Source organism: Barbus barbus (genome assembly GCF_936440315.1).
Source record: "Barbus barbus genome assembly, chromosome: 4".
Taxonomy (NCBI): Eukaryota; Metazoa; Chordata; class Actinopteri; order Cypriniformes; family Cyprinidae; genus Barbus; species Barbus barbus.
In genome coordinates, this window is record NC_136732.1 from 31,238,242 (window position 1) to 31,265,150 (window position 26,909).

Below are 26,909 nucleotides of genomic sequence, written 5' to 3' on the forward strand. Positions count from 1 at the left end.
AGTGTGCTTTCTCTGCATTCCAGTGTACAGCGTCTCAGCAGATATATCTGCACTACTATCTATGAGCTCTTAAACATGCCTTCTGCACAAACTCATCTGCTGAAACATACGACACGATCTTTGCCTCAACAAGTCTGTAGATTCCTCGAAGTGCTTTTCTGAGTTAAACCAATGCCTGCTGCAAACAGCTGCGCTAAATGATAAATGTTCCTTAAATGCAATGTATAAAAGGAATAAATATCTTAATATAAGCCTAATATATCTACACTGTTAAATGTGAAATTATAAATTATTAATTCAAATTATGCTACACATTTGGCCTATAAATTTGAGACACCCTTGTTTGTTGTCAAACATTAAATCTGAAAAAAAAGTCAGTTATTGTATCAGATTTTGTTTGAGTAAGCTAATATACCTCGTACAGTAGCAATCATCATTTGTTTTTGTTTGTATGGTAACATTTGTTCATTTTTACGCACTCTTTACAGGCCTAAGTTGATAGATAGATAGATAGATAGATAGATAGATAGATAGATAGATAGATAGATAGATAGATAGATAGATAGATAGATAGATAGATAGATAGATAGATAGATAGATAGATAGATAGATAGATTCTAAATTGTCTTGAGTGAGACCTCAGATGTGTAGTTTCACCAGAGTGAGAAAAATGACGTCAGTTTACATGTTGTAGATCTTCAATTTATTAACAGTTTGCATTTTAATTCAGTTTGATTTAATATATAAGTAGTCTTGTGAATTTGCTGAGGACCCTGTTTGAGAGTTACTGTGCTTTACTGAGCACCAGACTAGTCTAGTGTGTCAGCTTTTATTAAGAATCTTACTACCCTCTTCTGTTTAAAAATTGAATTACATTTTCACTACCCAGCTCTATATTGTTTGATGTCTGTTGGCATTGTTTTATTTTGTATAACATTGTTTATGTTTAATATAGCATTTATTTATAAAGGCTTATGGATAGGCTGATGTCTACTAACTGCTGCTGCTACTACTAGGCCTAATAATAATTCTTACTCTCTTAAGTCATATTTAACAGTAACTTAAACACTTAAAAACAATCAGGCACCAATATGAGACCAAGGTAAGTTATGCTTTATCATTTTTATGCCATTGCCACAGAAGACTCTGCAATTCTCTGAACCACACTTTAGGAGCTCTGTGAGATTATAGTCAATCCATGCCTGCAGGGAATGGTGGGTAATTCAGAGTGAAGTTAACTTTCAAAAAGACTGCTGTGAACGGGAGATGGAGGGCTTTGAGCTCTCTATTTCTTTAAACTGTCTTTAAAAGTCAGTCCTTTTTATTGTTGTATCAGCTCATATGTAATACGTAAAGGCTGCCTGAAAGATATTTTACCTGTTGGACTGCATTCCTCTTCTCTTAAAGAAGCAAGTGTTCTTTCTCAAATGTATTAACGCTCTCAGCCACGTCACTCATATCCCAGTACTATATTTGACGTCTGTCTCTGTGTGACACGATCTTCTTAATGATGCTCAACCCCCAACATCATTCACAATCTCTATGTCAGAGACTTAACTATAAGTACATTAGTGCGTAACGTAGATTACACCATGCTGAACGTCAGCAACCATGATCCAAATGAAGTGCAGATAATACTGTTGTCTTTTTCACTTTAATGTTGACGTGTTGTGTATTAAATGCTGCAGGGACACAATCACATTTCAAAATTAATGAGTTAAATATATTTTTTTATATTTGATAGATAGATAGATAGATAGATAGATAGATAGATAGATAGATAGATAGATAGATAGATAGATAGATAGATAGATAGATAGATAGATAGATAGATTTTTATGTTATTTATGCTACTTTGACATGTTGTTGCTGATTGTTTATTCAACCTTCTTCATTATTTACTAAGGAAAGTCAGTGAATGATGTTTGGGGACCATGCATCCTGGCAGGGATTTCTACATTGCCTAAAACGTCAATTTTTGGGCTTTGTTTTCCTATCCATGTGCTTTCTACAGTCCTCATACATTATACTGTATGCACACGTATTGCTATGTATTGCTCTGTAGATCCCACCTTCTTCCGTGCCACGATTGGTCGATTATGTGCAGTGTCAGCACACTAATGGTTAAATTACTTTTCAGACATTACCTTCAGCAAGTATGAAAACAACAAGAAAAATGAGAAAATCTAAGATGATGTATGGTCATCCTATGTTTACAAATGTTTGAAAGTTCTTTGAAATTATTTTTGAGTAAAATTGCTGTTGATGGCAACTCAGTGAATGAAAATGTTTGCAGAAATTTAGAACATACTTTGAAGCACATATTTCTTGCAAAGGAGCTTCCAGGGCTGGTCTAATGCCATTATCAAAGTTGTTGACAGCTTGGATGCTTGTGAGTGCAGATTTTGTCTTCATTCATTTCCTCTGCAGATGCCATGAATGAAGCATATGTTCTTTCTAATACATGACAGACTCTCCAGGTGTACTGATGTGAGTTGACCATTCAGAAAGATTTCTCAATGAAGGCCGGTTTGTGTTTTCAGAATCCAATGAGTGATCTTGGCCTTTTGCCTGAGTTAACCTGCAGCAGATTGCTGCTATGTCACTGCGCCAATCTGTCAGGCTTTGCTGTTGACCCATTGACGCAAACACGGACAAACCTGAGTGTATTTAAGCCGGCTGTCCTCGAAGAGAGATTGACGTTAAACGAGAAGTTGTTGTTTTTTTTGTTGAAAAATCTGATGCAGACGGTGTGCGGGATGAGCTCGGGAAATAGCTGCGACAGTCTCAGCGACTCACCTATAAGCCCGATAAGAGTGATGGGACCAACAACACCCAGAAGAGGACCACCTAAATTCAAACAGAGAATGACAAGACAATTCAAAAGCAAACCTCCCAAGAAGGGAGTCAAAGGGTGAGTAGATGACATTCAAATCTGCTTGATTTCTCTCTCTCTCTACATGTATATATATTTTAAATGTAAAAGTAAATGCATTTTTGGTTCCATGAAGAAACTTCATCCATGGAATCTTTCCATTTCATAAAATATTCTTTATAGTGGTTCTTCACACTAAGAGAAAAAGGGTTCTTTTAAGAACTGATCACTGAAAGATTCTTTGGGGAAACAAAATGGTTCTTCTATGAAGGAACCTTTTTTTCAAAGAGTGTATTAGGAATTAACCTTTTTTTCGATTTTCTTTAATTAGATTTGGAGATGAGATCCCAGGAATGGATGGTCTTGGCACTGGTGAGAACAACACTTGGAACATTGCTTATGTAGTGATCAAATTACTGTGTTGTGTTATATGCTAAACCCATTACTCTTGCAAACTGATTTTTCTCACCGTCTGTCTCATTGTCGTGCTTCATCTGCCAACTTCTTTCATGCACAGACATCACTGTGGTGTGTCCGTGGGAAGCCTTTAGCCATCTGGAGTTGCACGAGCTTGCCCAGTATGGTATTATTTGAACTGGACGACAGGAAGATGTGTCACCGTAGACTAGTTCCACCTCTGGATCCCAAATGAGGGATGCTGCAAAAGGACACTTGCACCATTGCCTTGAAACAGTTGTATAAACTCCAACCCACCAGCCTATGAATGCACAATACATAATGTAGACTAGATGCAGGAGGAATTAGGTTTTTAGGATGATATAAAGTTGTGGAATGTGGAGCAATGTGGAATTTGATTCCAGTCTGTTTGTATTTTTTTTTTTGTCTACAGCACGTAACCAAAATACTTATTTTCAATATCTATAAACGGTTTTTATTTCTATATTTTGACTCTTTTTAGTAAATGTTTGCTGAAAGGAGAGGCCTTATTAGCTGTATAAATCACTTTCACAAATCTTTTGTATGATGTCTTAGAATTTCTTCTGCTGTTAGCAAATTTTGCTTTTATTGAAATAGACCTTAAGCTGTGTTGTTAAATATGTTCAAATAAAGTTTTGATGTAGACATGGTCTTTTTCCTCAATACAATATGAAGATAGTAAGTACATTGCACTTATTTTTTATGTAAGTAGTAGTTAAGATAGTAGTTAAGGCCACCTGATATATAATGGGAACAAAAAATATACACAATAGAGCACTGACAGTTACCGAATGCTCTAGAGCAGCTGATGCCAGACAGATGTATTTTGGCACCTACTGATTTGAGAGGATTAAGGAAAAGAGATTTGAGACTTGCTCTAAATGGATTAGAACACAGTGATCTTAACCCTCAGGCACCTGCACTGCAGATGGACATATTTAATGCTCTACGCTCAATTTATTTATTTAATTAGTAATGGAGCAAGATCAAATTCAAATAAACGTATATAGTTGATTACAGTTTAATACTGTTTTAAGTATTTGCCAGTCCATAATAAAACACTAACCAGACGACCTCATACTCACCCATGATTCAGCAGTATTCAAATATATTTACATGATCCTAAATTATACAATTATGCAAATATTATGTATTTAAATTATTATAAATCCATATGTGATATATATATCCTCCTGATATATACTAGAGGCTGATTGTTCAAGATATGTCTCACTGTGTGAAAAAAATGTCTAGCTGCATATGACATCACTGATTATAATAAACAGGGTGGATCAGATTCCTACTTGAGACTGTGAGATCCTTGTAGCATTAGTCATAGAATTCCATTCTACACGTTCTCACCTTACACCATTTTTTTCAGATAGCTCACAAGAATGCACCATTGTAGTATAAGGATGAATACAAGTACAAGTACAGCTTAGTCATGTAGTGTTGTTCCCTTAGCAAATATAAACATGTTTCCTGAAGCACTTAGTGGAACGTCAGTCACATATACACATAATGCACGTTTCTCAGAATCACTGAAGTTAAGTGAAAACATGTATAGCCAAAGCCTTAGCCTGCTCATAAATTCTGATACAAAATTGGGGTCTTTTAATCCAAGTTTACTAGCTTTGAAGCCCTATTTATGATAGTAGACTCAAAAAAAGTTGACAATTAACTTCAGATTAACATATACACATTAAAGAAAATATTGTCATTTGTTGAACTGCACAGATGCTTATCCAAATCAGTCAAGAGCATCTGAGAGAGAGACCCGAGGAATTCAGTTGTTGATTCATAGCTTTATTAGCTCACAAAGTTGTTCAAATGGTTATAAAACTCTTCTTTTTTACTTCAAATCAACAGCCATATAAAAAGTAGAGATCAGCATTGAGAAAGATCATTAATCAATAAAAACAAATAATGTTGGCTTTAAACAATGAAGCAGAGTCTACAAGTCAAACTTTATAGCACACAATCAAAACAGGATGTCGTGTTTATACGCTTCATCTGATGTACAGGCAAATAACGTTTGTTGCAATCACCACTTGGCAATTATTTTAGCATAATCATCTTTCACTGCTCAATACTGTAATTTATGTGTTCATTTTAAAGTACAGATTTTCACAGAAAACAAATGTAGCTCGAGGCTGAAAATTCACATTGCGTAGACACGAACTACCCTCATGAAATGTACTACATAAAACCTCTAGCTATAGTTTTAAACGCGTACCAAAACTTGCCAGTGCCAAGAGGCTTGTGAAAAATAGGATTTATGCATTTAATTTTAGGGCCTGATCCACCCTAACAGATTTAATACCAATTAAATTAATAAATCAAGACAGAAACATTTAAAAATCCTAAACAGCACTAGGTAAACAAAAATGTAATGAACCACATTTGCATATCTGTAACAATATAATATGTAGGAGTCTGTATTAAGTGAACCAACAGGTTTCTTAATGCTACAAATGGAGATTAGAAGAATCTATTTTTTTCTATATCAGGAAACTTGCTTGAATCGTCCTACATATTTATAATGAATAACTTACTTTGAGCTAACAACACTAGAACCTATGATAAGCATTAGCAAGTAAGTATTCAAAACCACAGCCTTGCTGAAAATGAAAAATAAAAAATGCATACTGACACATTATGTCAATATCCATTATCATCGGCATGGCAATACACAGGGAAGTACACATCTCAACTGATAACTAGCCATGATAAACATGTAAGGTGACACAAAATGGCACGAAAAGTGAGGGCTCCCGAAAAGCTCATCTACTCTAAAATATTATAATTGTAATAAATAAACAGTCACATAGTGCAAAACTAACACAATGTGCTCATCCGCTGTATTTCTACAGGCAAAAATAAACGCGTAACTAACTGTGTGATAAATTTTTCAAACATCAAGCCCTTAAAATGCTGAACTTCAGACAAATTGTGCATGTTGCAGGTTTATGTTTGGCATCTTTGACACGAGAGACTCTGACCAGCCCCTGAGTTTTTAAGGTACAAAGCTGGTGCTCTGAAGGCAGGGTCCAGTGTGAACATGATGATCAATCATGTCTGAGCCAGGTGAAGCTCCTCCAGACCATCTTTACCCAAATGATAGCGGGCAAGATCCTTCCTGGTTACCAGTCCCACAACCTTCACATCCAAAGCACAGGGAAATAGAAACTGATAACATTACTGGGGATGAACGATATTTGAATGATATTCGGAACGATATACGGCCAATTTTGGCTGATACAATAAGCTGTTAATTATTTTGATGTTATTGCAGATAACTGGTAAATAAACTGGTCAATATTCAAATTTTATATTATTTCCGCTATAATGTTATATTTTGTCTATATAAAGAAATTAAAATAAATAAATAAATAAATAAAAATAATAATAATATTAAACAACATTATTTTTATAGCACTTTTCATAAATAAAAGCTCAAGTGCAATACAACAGGCATAAAAATAAAAACACAACACTGACAATGTGATTTCACTCAGTATCAATATCAATACATATTTAAATCAATAAACGCAAAAGCAATTTTAAAAAGATGTCTTGACTTGCCTTAAAAAATATTAATGCGTGAAGCCTGTCTAACTTTAATAGGTACACAAAAAATAAATAAAATGGATTAAATAAAATAATTAATACATTATATTTAAGTAAATTGTACATAGATAAATAATAAATACAATAATTTAAATACTGCAAGTAAATTTAGCAATACCACTATTAAAATGTGCTATATAAAAAATAAATATTCTAAAGACTTTTTATTAGTTTTATTAATTAAATGATTAATTTTTTTAAAGATTCATTTTAAGTGTTAGATGACAGATGCAAATTTAAATATCCAATACTGATAAACAATGATATATTAAACAAACAAACAAAAAAATCTCTTATATCGGCCAATAACAATTAATAATACTAGTATAGTGCTACTATTTTTGCATCTCTAAAGATGAGCTGCAAGTTAAAAGTAGTAACTGAACCACAATAAAACAATAGAATAGTGACACACTTACCCTGTTCTCATTATCAACCACCACCAGATGTCTCAGTCCTAGCGCCCGAAACAATTTAAACACACGGGGGAGTGAAGTCTCCTGAAATCAAATATCAAAGACTGGGTAGTTATTACTGCATATAATACTGTGACTAAAGCACATGACAACTGAAATACACTTCCTGATGCCATTTTTTGCAGATCATTTGTAAATGTCATGTAAGGATTGTTTTGAGTTATTTCAATTGGGTGTGGTAGTGGCGTTCTATTTAAAGCTCTGGCACTGCAGAATTCCAGGTATGACCGATGAAAACTGGAGGGCTTCCAGCATCAATATCAATTTATTTGACTTCACATAAACTTTCCCAAATGGCATGTAAATGCAAAATTTTTGTCAAATTCCGCAACTGCAGACTAGAATATGCTAGCATGCAAGTTAACTGACCTGAGGCACAGTGTATGGGGTCGGGTTCATGAACTCGGTGAGGTCCATCATGCACTCCCTCTCGTCCTGAGAGACGTGGATGGACTGGATGGGGGGGAAACGAGGATATGCATCTCTGAAGTCCTTCAGCTGTAGCTTCCTTTGGCTGAGACGTGAAGACGCCCTTTCCACAAACACCTGAGACAGACACAATGCCAAACCATTATTGCTGTAGTAACAGTATTTCCTAAAAAATGAAGTCCAACCGCAGTATCATAATTCAGTTTCAGACCTTATGTTTGAGAAGAACAATGAGCTGAGAGCGAAGAATAAGTCCACCGATTTTTCCTGGCTGTGGGAAAAAGACAAGCAAGTTTAGTTTTTATTGAAACTGAAATATACTTGTAGGAACGACGGGATCTGAGGTTGTGTTTTCATGGTTGTGTCACCTCGTCGTTCTCAGTAGTATGAGTGACCACTGGGAAGCCGTTATGATTGGTGGATGTGTTGCTAAGAATGTCCACAATTCTCCCGACTTTCTCCACTCTGTTGAAGCAGGTGACTGGAGAGCTCATGACCTCTCTGTGGAGAAAACATCAACACACAACTGACTTCATGATACTTCATCAGGGCTTTTTAGAATTATTTAATATTGTAATATTTATTAATACTTTGAATGAACTTTTATTTAGTCATTTTGTATGTGCTTTTTAATTTTTTCGTTTCTTATTATAAAAATGTAAATAAATCAATAAACAATGCTTAACATATTTATTTCAGTTTTAGTTATTTTACTTCAACTATTTCAGTTACTTCAACCTATTTCATTTCAGTTAGTTGACATTTATAAATTTCTTTAAATTTATCACTCTGTGTCTTAAGTCTTTCATCTAATATTACATTTTATTTTATTTTATTTAAATTAATTAATAAAAATTGAAGTTTTGGTGAACAACAACAATATTGCACTACACCAGGGGTCGGCAACCTACGGCACGCGTACCAACAGTGGCACGCAGAGGGATAATCGCTGGCACGTGAGCAATAGAGAAAACTGCATACTGACGTACATTTTGATGTAATAGCATCTCATAGTCACACAGCCTGTTAGGAGCTATAAATACTATTACATTTTTTTATTCTTTATGTTTTTTTATGTAAAAAAAAATTAGATTTTTAATGCATGTGTTATCTACTAACTTTAAATTAAATACTGTAATATTACTTAGTCCTTTCTATCGGCCATTAGCTACCCTGCTCTGTGAAATATCAGCTTGAGCCATCAGAGGATCCATATTGGTCAACCACAACACTACACCTAAAAACCTTCAGCTGACTGAAACTCAGCACTGGTTTATTTAATATATGTAACATTTTATACTCATTTTGTTCTCTCACCTGAGACAGGAGTTATGATTAAGTGTAATGTTGCATGGTTGTGTGAATTAACTGGAAGTTCAAAGCATCATGTGACATGTAATGCTAGAGGGTGTGGTTACCTGGCTGTCAGCCAATGAGAAGTAGGAGGAGCCTCCCAATGGAGGAAAGGAACACTCTGCAGCTTAATATGAATGTCATACAGGCCCTATAAACAACAAAAACCAGTCAGACAAACGCACACACGTGCTTCATGCTCTAATAACACAAAACACATGCATGCATGACTAATGCTTCACGACACCCTTAAAAAGCCACAGATCAAAAACTCCTGGAAAAACAAATCACCAGCTCTCAGGAGACAAAAACAGCCATGCCAGGTGTTTTGCTTCTCACCTCTATAAAATAATCCCCCACAATCTTGGCAGTCATCAGCACAAGCATGATGGGAAAGCCATAGGTCACGTTCCCGGTGGCTTCTACCAGGATTACGGTGAGACTGAGGGTCATTCTGACAATGCCACCTGTCAGATTAACACAACAAAACCATACTTGTTATTGCTGACATGTACTTCCTTCACGGAAATGCAGTTGGGAGAACTATTATAAACCAGAAGACAGCATTCCTGCTGCATTTTCTTAAATAATATCTAGTTGACACTAACATCACGCTTAAACATCAGTAACTCACCAAGCTGGGCCGCAGCACCTATTAGAGCATATTTCCCAGGATCCGCCCAAATCTATCAGTTAAGAAAACATGTCAACAGCACAATACGGTGATATTTTCTTCATTAAGCTTTACTTTTCTCAAATTTGTTGTTTAAGATTAATTAAAAATGTAGGTGGAATTAAAAAAAGGTATTGGAAGTAGAGAAATGGAAAGCTGTTCTTACTGATTTGCTGGAAGTAATGGTAGACAGAAGGATCCCAAATAGTCGTCCCCAGGCTGCTCCAATGAGCAGAGCCGGGATGAACACTCCAGCCGACACGGTCAGACCATAAGTCCAGACAGCCAGGAAGAAATATGCCAGAGTGAAAACCCCCAAAGTCAAGGGGTTGTAAGATCCTGAGCGACAGATATTCCCAGTAAAATTACATTAGCAAAACAAAACTAGATTGCAATCATCTTCAAAATGTTGGGCAGCCTGGTTAGAAGGTATGGCTTTAGACTGGGACTGAAGTCTTAATAGGCTGTCCAGTTATGGCTCATTTACGAGGTAAGCATTCAGTAAAAAGATTTATATAATCATATTACTTTTCTTTTGTCCCACTTCCCTTGGTTAGATTCATTATCTACAACTTTCTATATTGTTTTCATTATTTTTATTACATATATAAATTTTATTATATATATATATATATATATATATATATATATTTATATTTATAATATATTTTAAATAAGTGAAAGTGAAGTGACGTGTGGCCAAGTATAGTGACCACACACACCGTGAACACACACCCGGAGCAGTGGGCAACCAATGCTGCGGCGCTCGGGGAGCAGTTGCTCAAGGGTCTCACCTCTGTCGTGGTATTGAAGGTGGAAGAGAGCGTTGGTTATTTACTCCCCCCACCTACAATTCCTGCCAGACCTGAGACTCGAACCCACTACCTGGGTTACAAATCCAAATTTTTATATAAATATGCATTATATAAATATGTGTGTATATATATATATATATATATATATATATATATATACACACACATTGGGGCAAATAAGTATTTGATACACTGGCGATTTTTCAAGTTTTCCCACTTACAAAGAATGGAGAGATCTGTAATTTTCATCGTAGGTACACCTCAAATGTGAGAGACAGAATATAAAAATAAAATCCAGAAAATCACATTGTATAATTTTTTAATAATTAATTTCCATTTTATTGCATGAAATAAGTATTTGATACAATAGAAAAATAGAACTTAATATTTGGTACAGAAACCTTTGTTTACAATTACAGAGGTCAGACTGTTTCCTGTAGTTCTTGACCAGGTTTGCACATACTTCAGCAGGGATTTTGGCCCACTCCTCTATACAGGTCTTCTCCAGATCTTTCAGGTTTTGGGGCTGTCGCTGGGCAACACAGAGTTTCAGCTCCCTCCATAGATTTTCTATTGGGTTCAGGTCTGGAGACTGGCTAGGCCACTCCAGGACCAGGAAATGCTTCTTACGGAGCCACTCCTTAGTTGCCCTTGCTGTGTGTTTGGGGTCATTGTCATGCTGGAAGACCCTGCCACGATCCATCTTCAATGCTCTTACTGAGGGAAGGAGGTTGTTCCCAAAATCTTGCGATACATGGCCCCATCCATCCTCCTCTCAATACGGTGCAGTCGTCCTGTCCCCTTTACAGAAAAGCACCCCCAAAGCATGATGTTTCCACCCCCGTGCTTCACGGTTGGGATGGTGTTCTTGGGATTGTACTCATCCTTCTTCTTCCTCCAAATACAGCGAGTGGAGTTTATACCAAAAAGTTCTATTTTGGTCTCATCTGACCACATGACCTCCCATGCCTCCTCTGGATCATGGTCTTTGGCAAACTTCAGATGGGCCTGGACATGTGCTGGCTTGAGCAGGGGGACCTTGCGCGCGTTGCAGGATTTTAATCCATGACAGTGTATTGTGTTACTAATGGTAACCGTTGAGATTGTTGTCCCAGCTCTCTTCAGGTCATTGAGCAGGTCCTCCCGTGTAGTTCTAGGCTGATCCCTCACCTTTCTCAAGATCATTGATACTCCACGAGGCGAGATCTTGCATGGAGCCCCAGTCCGAGGGAGATTGACAGTCATCTTGAATTTCTTCCATTTTCTAATAATTGCGCCAACAGTTGTTGCCTTCTCACCAAGCTGTTTGCCTATTGTTCTGTAGCCCATCCCAGCCCTGTGCGGGTCGACAATTTTGCCCCTAGTGTCCTTAGACAGCACTTTGGTCTTGCCCATAGTGGAGAGGTGGGAGTCTGATTGATTGAGTGTGTGAACAGGTGTCTTTTATACAGGTAACGAGTTCAAACAGGTGCAATTAATACAAGTAATGAGTGGAGGATAGGAGGGCTTCTTAAAGACGAACTAACAGGTCTGTGAGAGCCAGAATTCTTGCTGGTTGGTAGGTGATCAAATACTTATTTCATGCAATAAAATGGAAATTAATTATTAAAAAAATCATACAATGTGATTTTCTGGATTTTAAAAAAATATGCTGTCTCTCACAGTTGAGGTGTACCTACGATGAAAATTACAGCTCTCTCCATTCTTTGTAAGTGGGAAAACTTGACAAATCGGCAGTTTATCAAATACTTATTTGCCCCACTGTGTGTGTGTATATATATATAGATATATATATATGTATGTATGTATGTATTTATACACTCACCGGCCACTTTATTAGGTACACCTGTTCAATTGCTTGGTAACACAAATAGCTAATCAGCTATTTGTCAATATCAAAACCATATACAGTCAGGTCCATAAATATTGGGACATTGACACAATTCTAACATTTTTGGCTCTATACACCACCACAATGGATTGCAAATGAAACAAACAAGATGTGCTTTAACTGTAGACTGTCAGCTTTAATTTGAGGGTATTTACATCCAAATCAGGTGAACGGTGTAGGAATTACAACAGTTTGCATATGTGCCTCCCACTTGTTAAGGGACCAAAAGTAATGGGACAATTGGCTTCTCAGCTGTTCCATGGCCAGGTGTGTGTTATTCCCTCATTATCCCAATTACAATGAGCAGATAAAAGGTCCAGAGTTCATTTAAAGTGTGCTATTTGCATTTGGAATCTGTTGCTGTCAACTGTCAAGATGAGGTCCAAAGAGCTGTCACTATCAGTGAAGCAAGCCATCATTAGGCTGATAAACAAAACAAACCCATCAGAGAGAAAGCAAAAACATTAGGCGTGGCCAAAACAACTGTTTGGAACATTCTTAAAAAGAAGGAACGCACCGGTGAGCTCAGCAACACCAAAAGACCCGGAAGACCACGGAAAACAACTGTGGTGGATGACCGAAGAATTCTTTCCCTGGTGAAGAAAACACCCTTCACAACAGTTGGCCAGATCAAGAACACTCTCCAGGAGGTAGGTGTATGTGTGTCAAAGTCAACAATCAAGAGAAGACTTCACCAGAGTGAATACAGAGGGTTCACCACAAGATGTAAAACATTGGTGAGCCTCAAAAACAGGAAGGCCAGATTAGAGTTTGCCAAACGACATCTAAAAAAGCCTTCACAGTTCTGGAACAACATCCTATGGACAGATGAGACCAAGATCAACTTGTACCAGAGTGATGGGAAGAGAAGAGTATGGAGAAAGAAAGGAACTGCTCATGATCCTAAGCATACCACCTCATCAGTGAAGCATGGTGGTGGTAGTGTCATGGCGTGGGCATGTATGGCTGCCAGTGGAACTGGTTCTCTTGTATTTATTGATGATGTGACTGCTGACAAAAGCAGCCGGATGAATTCTGAAGTGTTTCGGGCAATATCATCTGCTCATATTCAGCCAAATGCTTCAGAACTCACTGGACGGCGCTTCACAGTGCAGATGGACAATGACCCAAAGCATACTGCAAAAACAACCAAAGAGTTTTTGAAGGGAAAGAAGTGGACTGTTATGCAATGGCCAAGTCAATCACCTGACCTGAATCCGATTGAGCATGCATTTCACTTGCTGAAGACAAAACTGAAGGGAAAATGCCCCAAGAACAAGCAGGAACTGAAGACGGTTGCAGTAGAGGCCTGGTAGAGCATCACCAGGGATGAAACCCAGCGTCTGGTGATGTCTATGCGTTCCAGACTTCAGGCTGTAATTGACTGCAAAGGATTTGCAACCAAGTATTAAAAAGTGAAAGTTTGATTTATGATTATTATTCTGTCCCATTACTTTTGGTCCCTTAACAAGTGGGAGGCACATACGCAAACTGTTGTAATTCCTACACCGTTCACCTGATTTGGATGTAAATACCCTCAAATTAAAGCTGACAGTCTGCAGTTAAAGCACATCTTGTTCGTTTCATTTGAAATCCATTGTGGTGGTGTATAGAGCCAAAAATGTTAGAATTGTGTCGATGTCCCAATATTTATGGACCTGACTGTAAATTATATAAAGTAAGTGTAATATTAATCATATAAATCGAATTTTAGGAAATAATATAATCATATTACATTCTAATGCATTAACAACTTGCCACATATAAAAATGGTCATGATAAATGTTGGGCACTTATTTATTTGTGATTTTGCTTGTTTAAGTCCAGTGGCTGTGTACTGACTGTGGTGCACTCATTGCTGCCTGTCAGCTGGCCTAACTCCAGCTTGTAAATCTAAATCTGCTTTGACAGACACATGCATGCAAACACACACAGGCTAAAAAACATGCAGACACACCACATAAGTGAAGCAGTGTTCAAAGGCTTGATGTTTCGTTTGCAAGTTTGATAAGATGTCCACACACATTCTCAAAGCCGTCCACACCCAACCACACCCTCACTGAGACACACCTGGAGGGTTGTGGAACAGACTCCTCACACTCCGCTCAGGGGTGTTGAAGAAGGCGGAGGCCATGGAATTATATTCACCATCATCACAGAAGAGCTGTAAAGGAACAATATAACAAATCACGTTTAGGTTTGGCATTGCTGACTATATTCTGACCTAAGATCAGTTCAGCTTAGCATTTTATCATTTAAGGAAACATCTTGACAGCCCAGTAAGTATATAAACACCTGTAGGGAATATTCTTCAGTGTTGTCCTGTCCCAACGGCTGGCAGTCATTGGAGAAATAGATCATAGCAAAGGAAACTGTAGCAGTCACCGCGGCAACCAGCATAGCCTCCATCACCTGCAGGCATGGCCGGTGGACATACCTGAGAAAGAAAGAAAGAAAGAAAGAAAGAAAGAAAGAAAGAAAGAAAGAAAGAAAGAAAGAAAGAAAGATAATTTTTGCAGCACAAAATGTAAAAATGACTTATTTATGCTCACAAATACTACATTTATTTGAGTAAAAAACAAAACAAAAAACTGCAATATTCTGAAAAATTATTACAATTTAAAATAATGTTTTTATTATCATATATTACAAAATGTAATTTAATCTTTTGATGGCAAAGCTGAATTTTTAGCATCATTATTCCGGTCTTCAGTGTCACATGATCCTTCAGAAATCATTCTAATATGATGATTTGCTGCTCAAGAAACATTTATTATTATTATCAATGTTGAAAACAAGTTTGCTGCTCAATATTTTCTGGAAACATGATATTTTTCAGGATTCTTTGAGGAATTGATAGTTCAGAAGAACATATTTACATGAAATAGAGATATTTTGTAAGTTTGTCTTTGTTGTCACTTTGATTCATTTCATAGACTGATATTGCTAAAACCAAACATATAAATATTGGTGTCAAATTTAAAAAATAAAAGTTTTGTTAAATGTTATGCTCAATACTACTTTTTCAAAAGGTTATTTTGTGTTTTCAGTATCATCTCATTCTCACTTTCCATTAAACGCCTTACAACTTTAGCAACTCTCTTCCTCAATTCATAGTTTTCAGTCATGTGACTGGTTCAAAGACCTAGACTGGAGGGCAAAACAGCCATAGAGCTGCAGCACAAGCCTATCAATTTTCCATCTGTTTCCAATACACAAATATTTAGATCACCTCTCAAAAGATTAAAACAAAGATATGTGAAAACACATTTTCTATGGGAAACTTTGCACACTGCATTTATATTCTGGGTTCATCTGCTTGCCCATACAAAGTATGCATCATCAATAAAGTGTATACTGATTTTAGACTTTTAATATCAGTGACTTACTACTTAATGCAATCCTCATAAAAAGAACTGGTGGTCAGTGGAAGAAAGCCTTGTTTTGCCCTCCAGGTGAGCGTTCCTGAAAGGGTGTGACGTCACTAAAACTATGAATTTAACGTGTGGGCGTAACCCAGAAAATTGTCACATGACATGTGATTGATGTGTAAAAGTCTTCAGACTCATTCCATTGGCTTTTGCTTTGTAATAGACCCAGTAATACACCCTAATTGAGACAAAACCTATACATTTGACCAATCATTTAGAAAACTCAAGTTTTTGCAGCAACTGTAACCTATTGTCAAGTTGCTGCAAAAAAAATAAATAAATAAATAAATAAAAATGGCCAAAATACAGACTAGATGCATTGCACCAATAGTTTTTCCACTATACTAAATATTGATTTTCCAGTTAAATTTTTGGCCACACATATTACGCATGACCTTCCATATTCAATAGCTTGCAATCATACCTTATTCTGAAAATTGTAAGCCAATAATTGATGACATTGAACAATGCTCCAAGCACCCCTCCTGGAAAATGAAAGGAAAAAAGATGAATGATTCAAATGGTATATCCTTTCATTTTAATTTGATTAAAAAACTATTATTGTGATATTTTATGCGTGGACAAAGTGACGTTACCCTCACCTAAAGCTCCCATGATAATGAAGAGAGGAATTTCATATAAATTATACTGTACACTCTAAAAGAAGAAAAAGAAAAAGAAAACATCAAATTTAGTTCAGGAATGTCGTGACTAATATAGCTACAATATAATATAGTTTTTTCTTTCTTGTGATATTTTAGACAGCTTCAAGAGTCAATTCCACTTACAGATTTTCCTTTTAAATCTCAGTGCTGAGTTAAAACTATGGCAGCTAAAAAAGGGGAAGAGTGTCAGAGTAACTGAAGGAGAAAGAGACAGAACTTACTTCAATGTCAAAACGACCAAAGTTAATGAGACCAGGGCTAGACAGTGCTCCAGGCTTCCCATGGTAAATACTCAGGAAAAAGTTCAGTGTGAAGGTGGAGATCATTGAAGCAAAGAACTAGATCAAAAACACAGCAGGATGAGGGGTTCAAACGGTCAAACTTTAAAGGAGATATTATGCCCCTTTTTACAATACATAATATAATAAGTCTCTGGTGTCCCCAGAATGTGTCTGTGAACTTTCAGCTCAAAATACCCCACAGATCATTTATTATATCATTTTGAAAATGCCTATTTTGAGTGGAAGCAGAAACACTCTGATTTTCGTGCCTGTTTCTTTAAATCCAAATGAGCTGCTGCTCCCGCCCCCTTTCCAGAATAGAGCTGCACCATTTTAGCTCATACCTGCTAAAAACATCTGTTTTGGTTCTGATTATCATGCTTATCGCACTGAAATCATGTGTTTTAAACCATATTAGTTTAAACTTCTGACATACGGTTTTCTGAGTGTACACATCCGAAGCACATGGACAGAAAGCGGCTGTCACAGCATGTGAGTAAACTAAGTTCTCATTCACACACAAGTTTACGTTAAAAACACACACGAGTTACAAAACAGTCAGTTATGTCTGTGAAGGTAAACAGCTGGGAAATAAATCGCATGATTATTTTAGATCTGTGTGGCAGCAGCATACAGTAAATAAATCAATAAATCCACTGCTCTCTTGTCTCCTCTGAGGCTGGGACTAATAGTGTTCTGTGCTCGTCTGTGCAGCCAAAGACAGAACAGTTAGCATGTTTTGCTCAAACTGTCGCCATGGCATTAGAACTGCTATACCGTTGTCGCTTGCGAACTCAAAATTACGTCACAGCAGGTGGAAACTTACAGATGAAGGGGCGGTAATATTATAATGAGATCCCTTTGCCACATCACCAAGGGAGCGAAATCAGATGCGCTCGTTTTTTTCAGAAGCTTGCAGAAACAGGCTTACTAAAACAAAGTTACTGGGTTAATCTTTTTCATGTTTCCTTGGCTGGTAGATGCACTGGGGACCTGATTATAGCACTTAAAACCTGGAAAAGTCAGATTTTCATGATATGTCACAGTTAAAATTAACTGAAACTGACAGTGCTCTTTGATGAGAAGCCAAGCTCTTATTCACAATCACTCACAATTCTCCACGTCAACATCTGGTTCCAGAAAGACGCGCCTTCCTCTAAACTGAACAGAACCCCACCTGTGCCAAAAAACACAATGAATCAAAAATGAGGTTTAGCAGTCTTTGAGATTTTATTCAGAGGAGCAAATGATGGATTTTACACTTATAGCCACAACTCTGTAGCGTATCAGGTACTTTAATATGCTTTAACAATATAATAATACCATAGTTGACATTGGTTTTGCATAACTTGCTTCTATCCCATGTAAAAATATGGATATTTAAAACGATTTTCTGCATGTCTCACCAACAGGGGCTCCAAAGGCAGCGGAGACTCCAGCTGCTGCTCCTGCCGAGACAAAGTCTCTCTTTTCTGTGTCCCTGCGGAAATACTCAAATATCTGCGGGAACAGAAACTTGAAGTCAGGCTCTGTGTTTACTGTAAGGTTCAAGGAGTCCTAGCAGTACAGAAAACTGACCTTAAAATCTTTTTTCAGTGAAGTGCTTCTGCCTTGAGATACTCCTGCGGCCACCACTGCTCCCGAGTGAATCATGGGTCCTTCCTGTGAGAGGAGAGCAGCTGCTGAGTCCAACAATTAATTTATTAATCTCATTAACCCCAGCTGACTGTTTTTCTATTGTACCTTTCCAACAGCGAGACCTCCAGCAACTGAGCAGATCACACCAAAGACCTTTATCGCGAGAGTCTGTGGACATGGAAGAAAACTGTTGTTATGGGGATCTATTATAAGAAAATTGAAAAATATCTATTTATCTACACATCATACACATCTATATCTATGTGTAATAATTTCTTTAACCTTTTTGTTCAGTTAATAATCAAGCCGTCTTATTTTTCTTTTAGAGAATCTTAAGCGATCACCTTTAGTCGAACAACGCGAGGGATCTTCACTCCATTCAGGTAACATTTTATTTGAGGGATTCCACTTCCTGAAGCAATGGGCTGTGAGAAAAATAGTACAAAATGTACACCATTCAAAGTTTTTTTATGTTTAAAATCTCTTATACTGACCAAGGCTGCATTTATTTGATACAGTAAAACCAGGAATATTGTGAAATATTACAAAATAAAATTGTTATAATATATTTATAAAGTTATTTATTTGTGTGATGGTTAAGCTTAAGTTTTAGCAGTTATTAGTCCAGCCTTTAGTAACACATAACAGGGCTCTAGACTGTGACCAAAATGGTAGCATTTGCAACAATTTTTTGAGAATGTCCGAGTTCAAATTTGACGTGGTCGCACTTGTGCAAGTGCATGGTCTGAGCTGCTCCAAAGCATCCGCTCCATACAGAGTGTGTTGCTGAGTCGTGGCACATTGTAGCAGGAGACAGATTTCACTCATCAAGTGAAGAGAGGCGCAGTCAGTGAGAGCGCTTCAGGTGTAGAGCCTGGTTTATACTTGCCACGTTTAGCACTAGTGCGAAGGTGAAAGAATTATGCAAATATTAAGGAAACAACGGCGGATAGAGGATTTGGTTTTCAAGCTAAAGTAAAGTAAAAGACTGCTTCTTAAATGTACTGATTTGCTGCTCAAAACTTTTCTTTATTATTATTATCAATGTTGAAAACAGTTGTGCTACTAAACAGTTGGAGAGGTGGAAACAAACTAATTACAAATACTTTCATTACAGTACTTGAGTAAATTTTTTAATTTTTTCTACTTTCTTGAGTATAATTGTGTATTAACTAAAATACCAATTTCTTTTTAAATCCCAGACTTTTTTTCTTTTTGCTCATCCCAGAGTTTTGAAAAGGTCTGTATTTTGCTTAGTAGAGAAATGGCAAAGTCTGATTACCATGTATGAGCTGAGAAATAGAATTAATTTACTTCTAGTTCATTTGTGGAAATCAACAGGACAGTGGGATGCACTGCTTTGTGGGATACATTATCTGGTACATATTATGTACTGTATAAATAGTATGAATAGTATTTTAGTATGCTATTCTGAACATAGCCAAATTCTGCTTTCTGCTTGGGGACATTTCATTGAAAGAGCCGAGTGATTTCTCTGAAGTGATACTGAAGTACAGAAGGGAAGCAGAAGCCACACAAATCTCATTCTGACAGGAAGAAAACATTCACCTCAAAAAAAGCAACAGCGATAGCTCCAACCATCACGAAAGCAGAGTTCAGCACTGCCCATAGTATAAGAGAGATGGACAGGCCTCCAAGCTCTGTGAATTTCACAATGTCTGAACGTCTAGTTAAAGAAGCTCTGAAGCCAGGAAGAAATAAATAACACACAATGACATTTAATTAAACCGAATAAACCTTTCCATGCAATTAAGTAGAATTTTCATTTAAAAAGTTGATTAGTCTAACTGTACTATAGCACAGTATTATAATATTACTGAGCTATATTACCGCATAATACCATGAATAAAATTTGTCCTTGTACCAAACATTGGCTACTGATATTTTTTCCTGGAATATAAAAATTACTAAAGAAAAAACATTTTAATTTAGTTGAGGGCTAAATTATAACCCAAATTCCGGAAATGTTGGGACGTTTTTTAAATTTGAATAAAATGAAAACTAAAAGAATTTCAAATCACACGAGCCAATATTTTATTCACAATAGAACATAGATAACATAAATGTTTAAACTGATCAATTTTACAATTTTATGCACAAAATGAACTCATTTCAAATTTGATGCCTGCTACAGGTGTCAAAACAGTTGGGACGGGGGCATTTTTACCATGGTGTAGCATCTCCTCTTCTTTTCAAAACAGTTTGAAGATGCCTGGGCATTGAGGTTGTGAGTTTCTGGAGTTTTGGTGTTGGAATTGGGTCCCATTCTCACCTGATATAGGTTTCCAGCTGCTGAAGAGTTTGTGGTCGTCTTTGACGTATTTTTCGTTTAATGATGCGCCAAATGTTCTCTATAGGTGAAAGATATAAACTGCTGGTAGGCCAATTCAGCACCCGGACTCTTCTACTACGAAGCCATGCTGTTATAATAGCGGCAGTATGGGGTTTTGCATTGTCCAGCTGAAATACACGTCATCTGGAGGGGAGCATATGTTGCTCTAAAACCTCTTTATTCCTTTCAGCATTCATAGTGCCTTCCAAAACATGCAAGATGCCCACACCGTATACACTTATGCACCCCCATACCATCAGAGATGCTGGCTTTTGAACTGAACACTGATAACACACTGGAAGATCTCCCTCCTCTTTAGCCCGGAGGACATAGTGTCTGGGATTTCCAACAAGAATGTCAAATTTGGACTCGTCTGACCATAGAACTCTTTTCCACTTTGAAACAGTCAATTTTAAATGAGCCTTGGCCCACAGGACACAACAGCGCTTCTGGACCATGTTCACTTATGGCTTCCTTTTTGCATGATAGAGCTTTAGTTGGCATCTGCAGATGGCACGGCGGATGGTGTTTACCGACAGTGGTTTCTGGAAGTATTCCTGGGTCGTGCTGATGAGTGATGCAGTGTCATCTGAGGGCCTGAAGACCACGGGCATCCAACAAAGGTCTTCGGCCTTGTCCCTTACGCACAGAGATTTCTCCAGTTTCTCTGAATTTTTTGATGATGTTATGCCCTGTAGATGATGAGATTTGTAAAGCCTTTGCAATCTGATGTGGGGGAATGTTGTTTTTAAAGTATCCCACAATCTTTTTATGCACTCTTTCACAGATTGGCGAGACTCTGACCATCTTTATTTCTGAGAGACTCTGCCTCTCTAAGACATCCCTTTTATAGCAACTCATGTTACAGACCTGATGTCAATTAACTTACAGTTGTGGTCAGAATTATTGGCACCCTTGGTAAATATGATCAAAGGCGGCTCTGAAAATAAACCTGCATTAATAATCCTTTTGATCTTTTATTAAAAAAAAAAAAAGTCACAAAAATCTAACCTTTCATTGAACTAAAACAACTGAAAATGGGGGAAAATCTCATTATGAAATAAATGTTTTTCTCAAATACACCTTGGACACAATTATTGGTACCCCTAGAAATTCTTATGAGTAAAATATCTCTGAAGTATATTCCCATTCATATTTACAATTTTGAGCACTCCAGGGAGATAATGACCATGAAATTACCCAGCCATGGCTTCCTGTTTCACAGAAATATAAATAGGAGGGAAAACAAAGCCCAAATTCCCTTAATCATCCATCACAATGAGAAAAACCAAAGAATATATTTCTGATGTGCAGCAAAAGATAATTGAGCTTCACAAATTAGTGAAGTGGCTTTAACAAAAGAGCTAGAGCAGTGAAAATTCCCATTTCCACCATCAGGGCAATAATTAAGAATTTCCAATCAACAGAAAATGTTAGGAATCTGCCGGGAAGAGGACATGTGTCTATATCGTCCTAATGCACGGTGAGGAGGAGAATTTGAGTGGCCAAAGACTCTTTCACTGGACCACAGCTGAAGAACTATAGAGAAAGGTTGAGTTTCAGGGCCAGAAAACCTTAAAAAAAAAAAAATTGTCAAACAGCCCCTACATCATGTTGTTTGGGAGGGTTTCAAGAAAAATTCTCCTAGCACATCCAAAAATGATCTCCAGAATATCCAGTTATCAGACACGACTGGAACTTCAAATGGGCCTGGCTTCTATGGTTAGATGAAACTAAAAAATTAGCTTTTTAGCAGCAAACACTCAAGATGGGTTTGGTGCGCACAGGAATAAAAAAGTACCCCATGTGTACAATGAAATATACTGCTGTATTTTTTATGTTGTGGGCCTATATTTCTACTGGAGGTCCTGGACATCTTGTTTAGACACATGGCATCATGGATTCTATCAAATACCAACAGATAAAAAAAATCAACAAGTGACTGACTCTGTTAGAAATCTTATAATGGGCCATGTTTGAATCTTCCAACTAGAAAATAATGCAAACACAAACCTCAAAAACAACACAAAAATGGGTCATTGAGCACAAAACCAAGCTTCTGCTATGGCCATTCCAGTCCTCTGACCTGAACCCTGTAGAAAATGAGTGAGGTGAACTGAAGAGAAGAAGCACCATCATGGAGCTGTGAATCTAAAGGATCTGGAGAGATTCTGGATGAAGCAATGGTCTCTGATCTCTTGTGAGGTGTTCTCTAACCTCATCAGGCGTTATAGGAGAAAATTTAGAGCTGTTAAACTGGCAAATGGAGGTTTCAAAAAGTATTGAATAACATGGTGCCGTTAATTGTGGGTAATGTGTATTAGAGAAAAACCTTTATTTCATAATGATATTTCCCCCCATTTTAAATTCTTATTATCCAATGAAAGGTTAGATTTTTGTGATTTTTTTTTAATAAAAGATCAAAAGGACTAATAATGCAGATTAATTTTCACAGTCTTCTTTGATCATAATTACTAAGGGTGCCAATAATTCTGACCACGACTGTAATTAGTTGCTAGATGTTCTCCCAGCTTTTCAAAATTTCTTGCTTTTTCAGTCCTTCGTTGTCCCCGTGCCAACTTTTTTGAGACCTGTAGCAGGCATCAAATTAGAAATGAGCTCATTTAGTGGATAAAAGTGTAAAATTTCTCCATTTAAACATTTGTTATGTTCTCTATGTTCTATTGTGAATAAAATATTGGCTCATGTGATTTGAAAGTCTTTCAGTTTTCATTTTATTCAAATTTAAAAAACATCCCAAAAATTCCGGAATTCGGGTTGTAAATAACTACATGGACAGATGAAATCAGATTTAAAAAAATAAATAATGCTCAGTTTTCATTCTGTCTGTGTCGGTCTGGATTGCCATGCATCTGTTTACAGGCAAATTGTTCCTGTAGTAACAATGGAAATGGATTTAACAAACATTCATATCACAAAATAGCATGAAATATGTTTTGACGAACTGTTCACAAACTGCAGTGTATTGGGTCATTTTTATTAACTAAGGAGCAAACACAATTTTTTGAGCGCTTTACGCAAGAAACTGATCACATTAGATAGATGACTGACAGAGGAAGGATACTTTGTTTGACTGCAGAGTACTTATAACCAGCTAATGTCTCCACAGCAATGTCTATCAGGCATGCGATGAGACCAGTGAGAAACCCAATCAGACCGCAGATCACCCATCGCCTGATCTCCAGACATCTGAAACCCTACGGTTAAGAGAAATAAACATTAAAAGTTAATCTATAAATTTTACAACAAATTACTGTTGGATAACAAGGAAACCTGAGTCTGTTCTGTTAGTACACTGAATGAACTGCTAATACGTGGAAACGGCTTATTGCTGTTCCACTAATCTTTAAAATGTTTGGCATGACATATTAATTTCGGGTCAAGCCATATTTGGAGAATACTAGGAAAAATATGTGCAATGCACTGTAAGTTGTGTTGTCGTTTTAATACATTAATCTAGTGTTATTATTTATTATACAGAAAACAATGTGATTGAAAAAGAAACCAAGGTGTTTTGGGATCGAGTTCATACAACATGTACATAATCCAACAATTTAAAAAGAGCACAAAAGACTGTGAAATGCCCTACAATTTTGGGATAGTCAGTTTAAACTGCACATTCATTTCAATGGTCTCCATCAACCGTTATGGTTGTAAACTCAGAGAGTGCCTTTCTATGAACAGCTTACGAAGTGCACATGATTCAAGTTAACAGTTAAACTTTTCCCACAGACACAGAACCAGTTTGTCATCTCCACTTCTAATGAAACTCTCTGATGGTGCTACTGACCATGTGACTCATCCGCCTCTCTTCCTCCAGAAACAACTGATTCTCGCTGTTATCATAATCAAGACTCTGAAACACAAAATACACTAGGTTTGACATTTTACATTACAGCTCTTCAAAGACAGTTTATTTCAAGTTTACATGTTACATTTTGTCTGTGATATTTAAGTTAATTTACAGAAAACCTACAGATTTTTCAAAGCATTTTTAACAGTCACTCAATTGAAAGGAAAGGGTGACTGAAGGCCAGGTCTAGATTCAATTACCTCATATTTGAGGGACAGCAGCTTTGCGTTGTGAGGGATTTCCTTCAGTCGACTTCTCACAATGTCCTGTGTGATTTGGGAAAAACAGACTCAGAGCTGACATTCATCAAGGGCATATACAGTCATTCTATGCTCATGCAATCAGAATAGAACAACACTTTATTTAGCTACATCAACTCTTTGCAGCCATGAGCAAACTTGACCTCGTGCCAGCACATTGGAAACATAAACTCACAAATGATCAAGTACATCGCATGCATTTTCCCAATAATTTATTTTTATAAAGTGCAGGCCGAAAAAGCCGATGAGTCAGGCATTTTCCTGAGTCTCTAGCCAACATGCCTGATTTGAGGAGAGATTTAGACTACACTCATGCACTATCCCAGCATTCAAAGCATCAAAACCACAAAACACATTGAAATTAAAACTGAAACTGTGTGTCAAAACAGTGAAGCACTTTTCTAGAGTATAGGCTAGGCTTTTATGTCTGCATTTTCAATAATAATTGTTTCTACACGTCTTTAAAAAAAAAAATGTAAATAAATAAAAAGGAATTGTTGTAAATAGATTTTACCTCTTCGGGTGTGATTTCCTCAAGGTCCTCAGTGCTCAGCCTGCCTATATCGAATTTACCTCCCCCAGATAACTATGAACCAAATACATGACATTTATCATAAGACTACTTTAAAATCTACATTTAGTCTACATTATGCATTTTGCACAAAAAATATGCTATAAAAAACAAATGTTGTTGGTACAAGTCTTGGTGACACTGTCAAGAATATCTAATTTTAGTATCTATTTAATATCTTAACCTCTAGCTATGTTCCTGACTGAATCAACCAGTTCAATCTAGGTCTTAGGATCACAGGTGCTTGCAGTTTCTTAGCAGAATAAGAGGGTTAATAGAAATGGGAAGCTAAATTCCAAATATCCAGAGTTGCAAAACACCCTGCAAATTGCCAGTAGGTACAAATACAAGAAACACAAGGGTTTACCCTCTAATAAAAAGTTTGAGAACTATTTTGTTTTCATTTCAACGATGTAATGACAAGTTAGTGCATTAGTGATAAGTGTATTATCATGCTTTCTGTGTCTGCAAGTTAGCACAGTGCATTGCACTTTAACAAGCATGCTTTATTTAATAAGCAGGGCAAGTATTTCATATAAGCAGAGGTCAAATAATTTCAGAGTGATTGCTAAGTCCTATACATGTCATATTTTTGCAGTCTGTATGGCTTGTCTGGTAACGTTACCTGTCTGTTATATTTCACGTCCTCGGCTCCGTTAAGCAGAGGTGTTCTCTCTCCGCGATCATCGCCTCGGCTAGACCATGACACTTTCTTCGTGATGTTGGCCATGTCTACTTTGACAATTAACTTTGCATCAAACCTGCTAACTGTAAAGCTACTGCGAACACTTCTTCCCCATGATCAACAATCATAAGCGATCTCGTGACGACTGTACGGAAAGCACAGAGGTCCCAGAAAGAAATCTGATTCAAAGGAAGTCTGGGAAATGTAGTTCTCAGTTATTCTGGGTTGTGTCACAGTGACATGCGGTACAGAGATGATACTGTTAAAGGTTAAAACATGCTCATAACTGTCGTATCATATATTTTAGATTATATTCACTCGCACATTTCAACGCCATTAGAGCTAAAATAACGAATGACTAAAATAATGCCTGTTTCCAACTATTTTCCAACTATTTTTGATTAGATTTTAGGACACCTATTATCAGGGCCATGCACAAGGGGGTGGCCCAGTGGCTAAAGCCACTGCCCCTCTGCCCTCATCGTCTCTCACCAAACCCACCCCCACTCTGGAGAAGACAGTTCTTCCAGAAGTTCATTGCATTAACAGATGCTTTGCAATCCACATTACA

General features: G+C 37.0%; 2 protein-coding genes across 3 annotated transcripts; one reads left to right on the forward strand and one right to left on the reverse strand.

The window, feature by feature from the left end:
* The first annotated feature begins 2,704 nt into the window (after positions 1–2,704).
* On the forward strand, positions 2,705–4,620 carry LOC306864939 (retinal cone rhodopsin-sensitive cGMP 3',5'-cyclic phosphodiesterase subunit gamma-like). Its single transcript, XM_079409251.1, has 3 exons — positions 2,705–2,914; positions 3,207–3,247; positions 3,393–4,620. The coding sequence occupies exons 1-3, from the start codon at positions 2,742–2,744 to the stop codon at positions 3,467–3,469; spliced, it is 291 nt and encodes a 96-aa protein (XP_079265377.1). The 5' UTR covers positions 2,705–2,741; the 3' UTR covers positions 3,470–4,620.
* A 480-nt stretch (positions 4,621–5,100) lies between these two features.
* LOC306868915 (H(+)/Cl(-) exchange transporter 7-like) lies at positions 5,101–26,487 on the reverse strand. Of its 2 annotated transcripts, none has more exons than XM_079415388.1 (25): positions 26,279–26,487; positions 25,597–25,668; positions 25,023–25,088; positions 24,760–24,825; positions 24,034–24,166; positions 20,165–20,274; positions 18,940–19,020; positions 18,701–18,763; positions 18,536–18,619; positions 18,364–18,457; positions 18,070–18,134; positions 16,898–17,014; positions 16,614–16,668; positions 16,436–16,496; positions 14,876–15,017; positions 14,729–14,744; positions 10,041–10,213; positions 9,836–9,887; positions 9,541–9,668; positions 9,267–9,352; positions 8,217–8,349; positions 8,060–8,119; positions 7,789–7,965; positions 7,363–7,443; positions 5,101–6,472 (listed from the first exon to the last, which is right to left on the reverse strand). In XM_079415388.1, exons 1-25 carry the CDS (start codon positions 26,381–26,383, stop codon positions 6,386–6,388), a joined length of 2,307 nt encoding a protein of 768 aa, XP_079271514.1. In that variant the 5' UTR covers positions 26,384–26,487; the 3' UTR covers positions 5,101–6,385. The 2 variants fall into 2 exon arrangements, with proteins under 2 accessions (XP_079271514.1, XP_079271513.1); XM_079415387.1 differs by having other exon boundaries at positions 14,651–14,744.
* Positions 26,488–26,909: the final 422 nt, after the last annotated feature.

Coding starts and splice junctions, on each gene's coding strand:
- LOC306864939 (XM_079409251.1), top strand. CDS start 2,742: ATGCAGACGGTGTGCGGGATGAGCTCGGGAAATAGCTGCGACAGTCTC. Junction 2,915..3,206: donor CCCAAGAAGGGAGTCAAAGG/GTGAGTAGATGA, acceptor TTCTTTAATTAG/ATTTGGAGATGAGATCCCAG. Junction 3,248..3,392: donor AATGGATGGTCTTGGCACTG/GTGAGAACAACA, acceptor TTTCATGCACAG/ACATCACTGTGGTGTGTCCG.
- LOC306868915 (XM_079415387.1), bottom strand. CDS start 26,383: ATGGCCAACATCACGAAGAAAGTGTCATGGTCTAGCCGAGGCGATGAT. Junction 18,135..18,363: donor TGCCTTTGGAGCCCCTGTTG/GTGAGACATGCA, acceptor TTTTTGGCACAG/GTGGGGTTCTGTTCAGTTTA. Junction 9,353..9,540: donor TGGGGGATTATTTTATAGAG/GTGAGAAGCAAA, acceptor TGTTGTTTATAG/GGCCTGTATGACATTCATAT.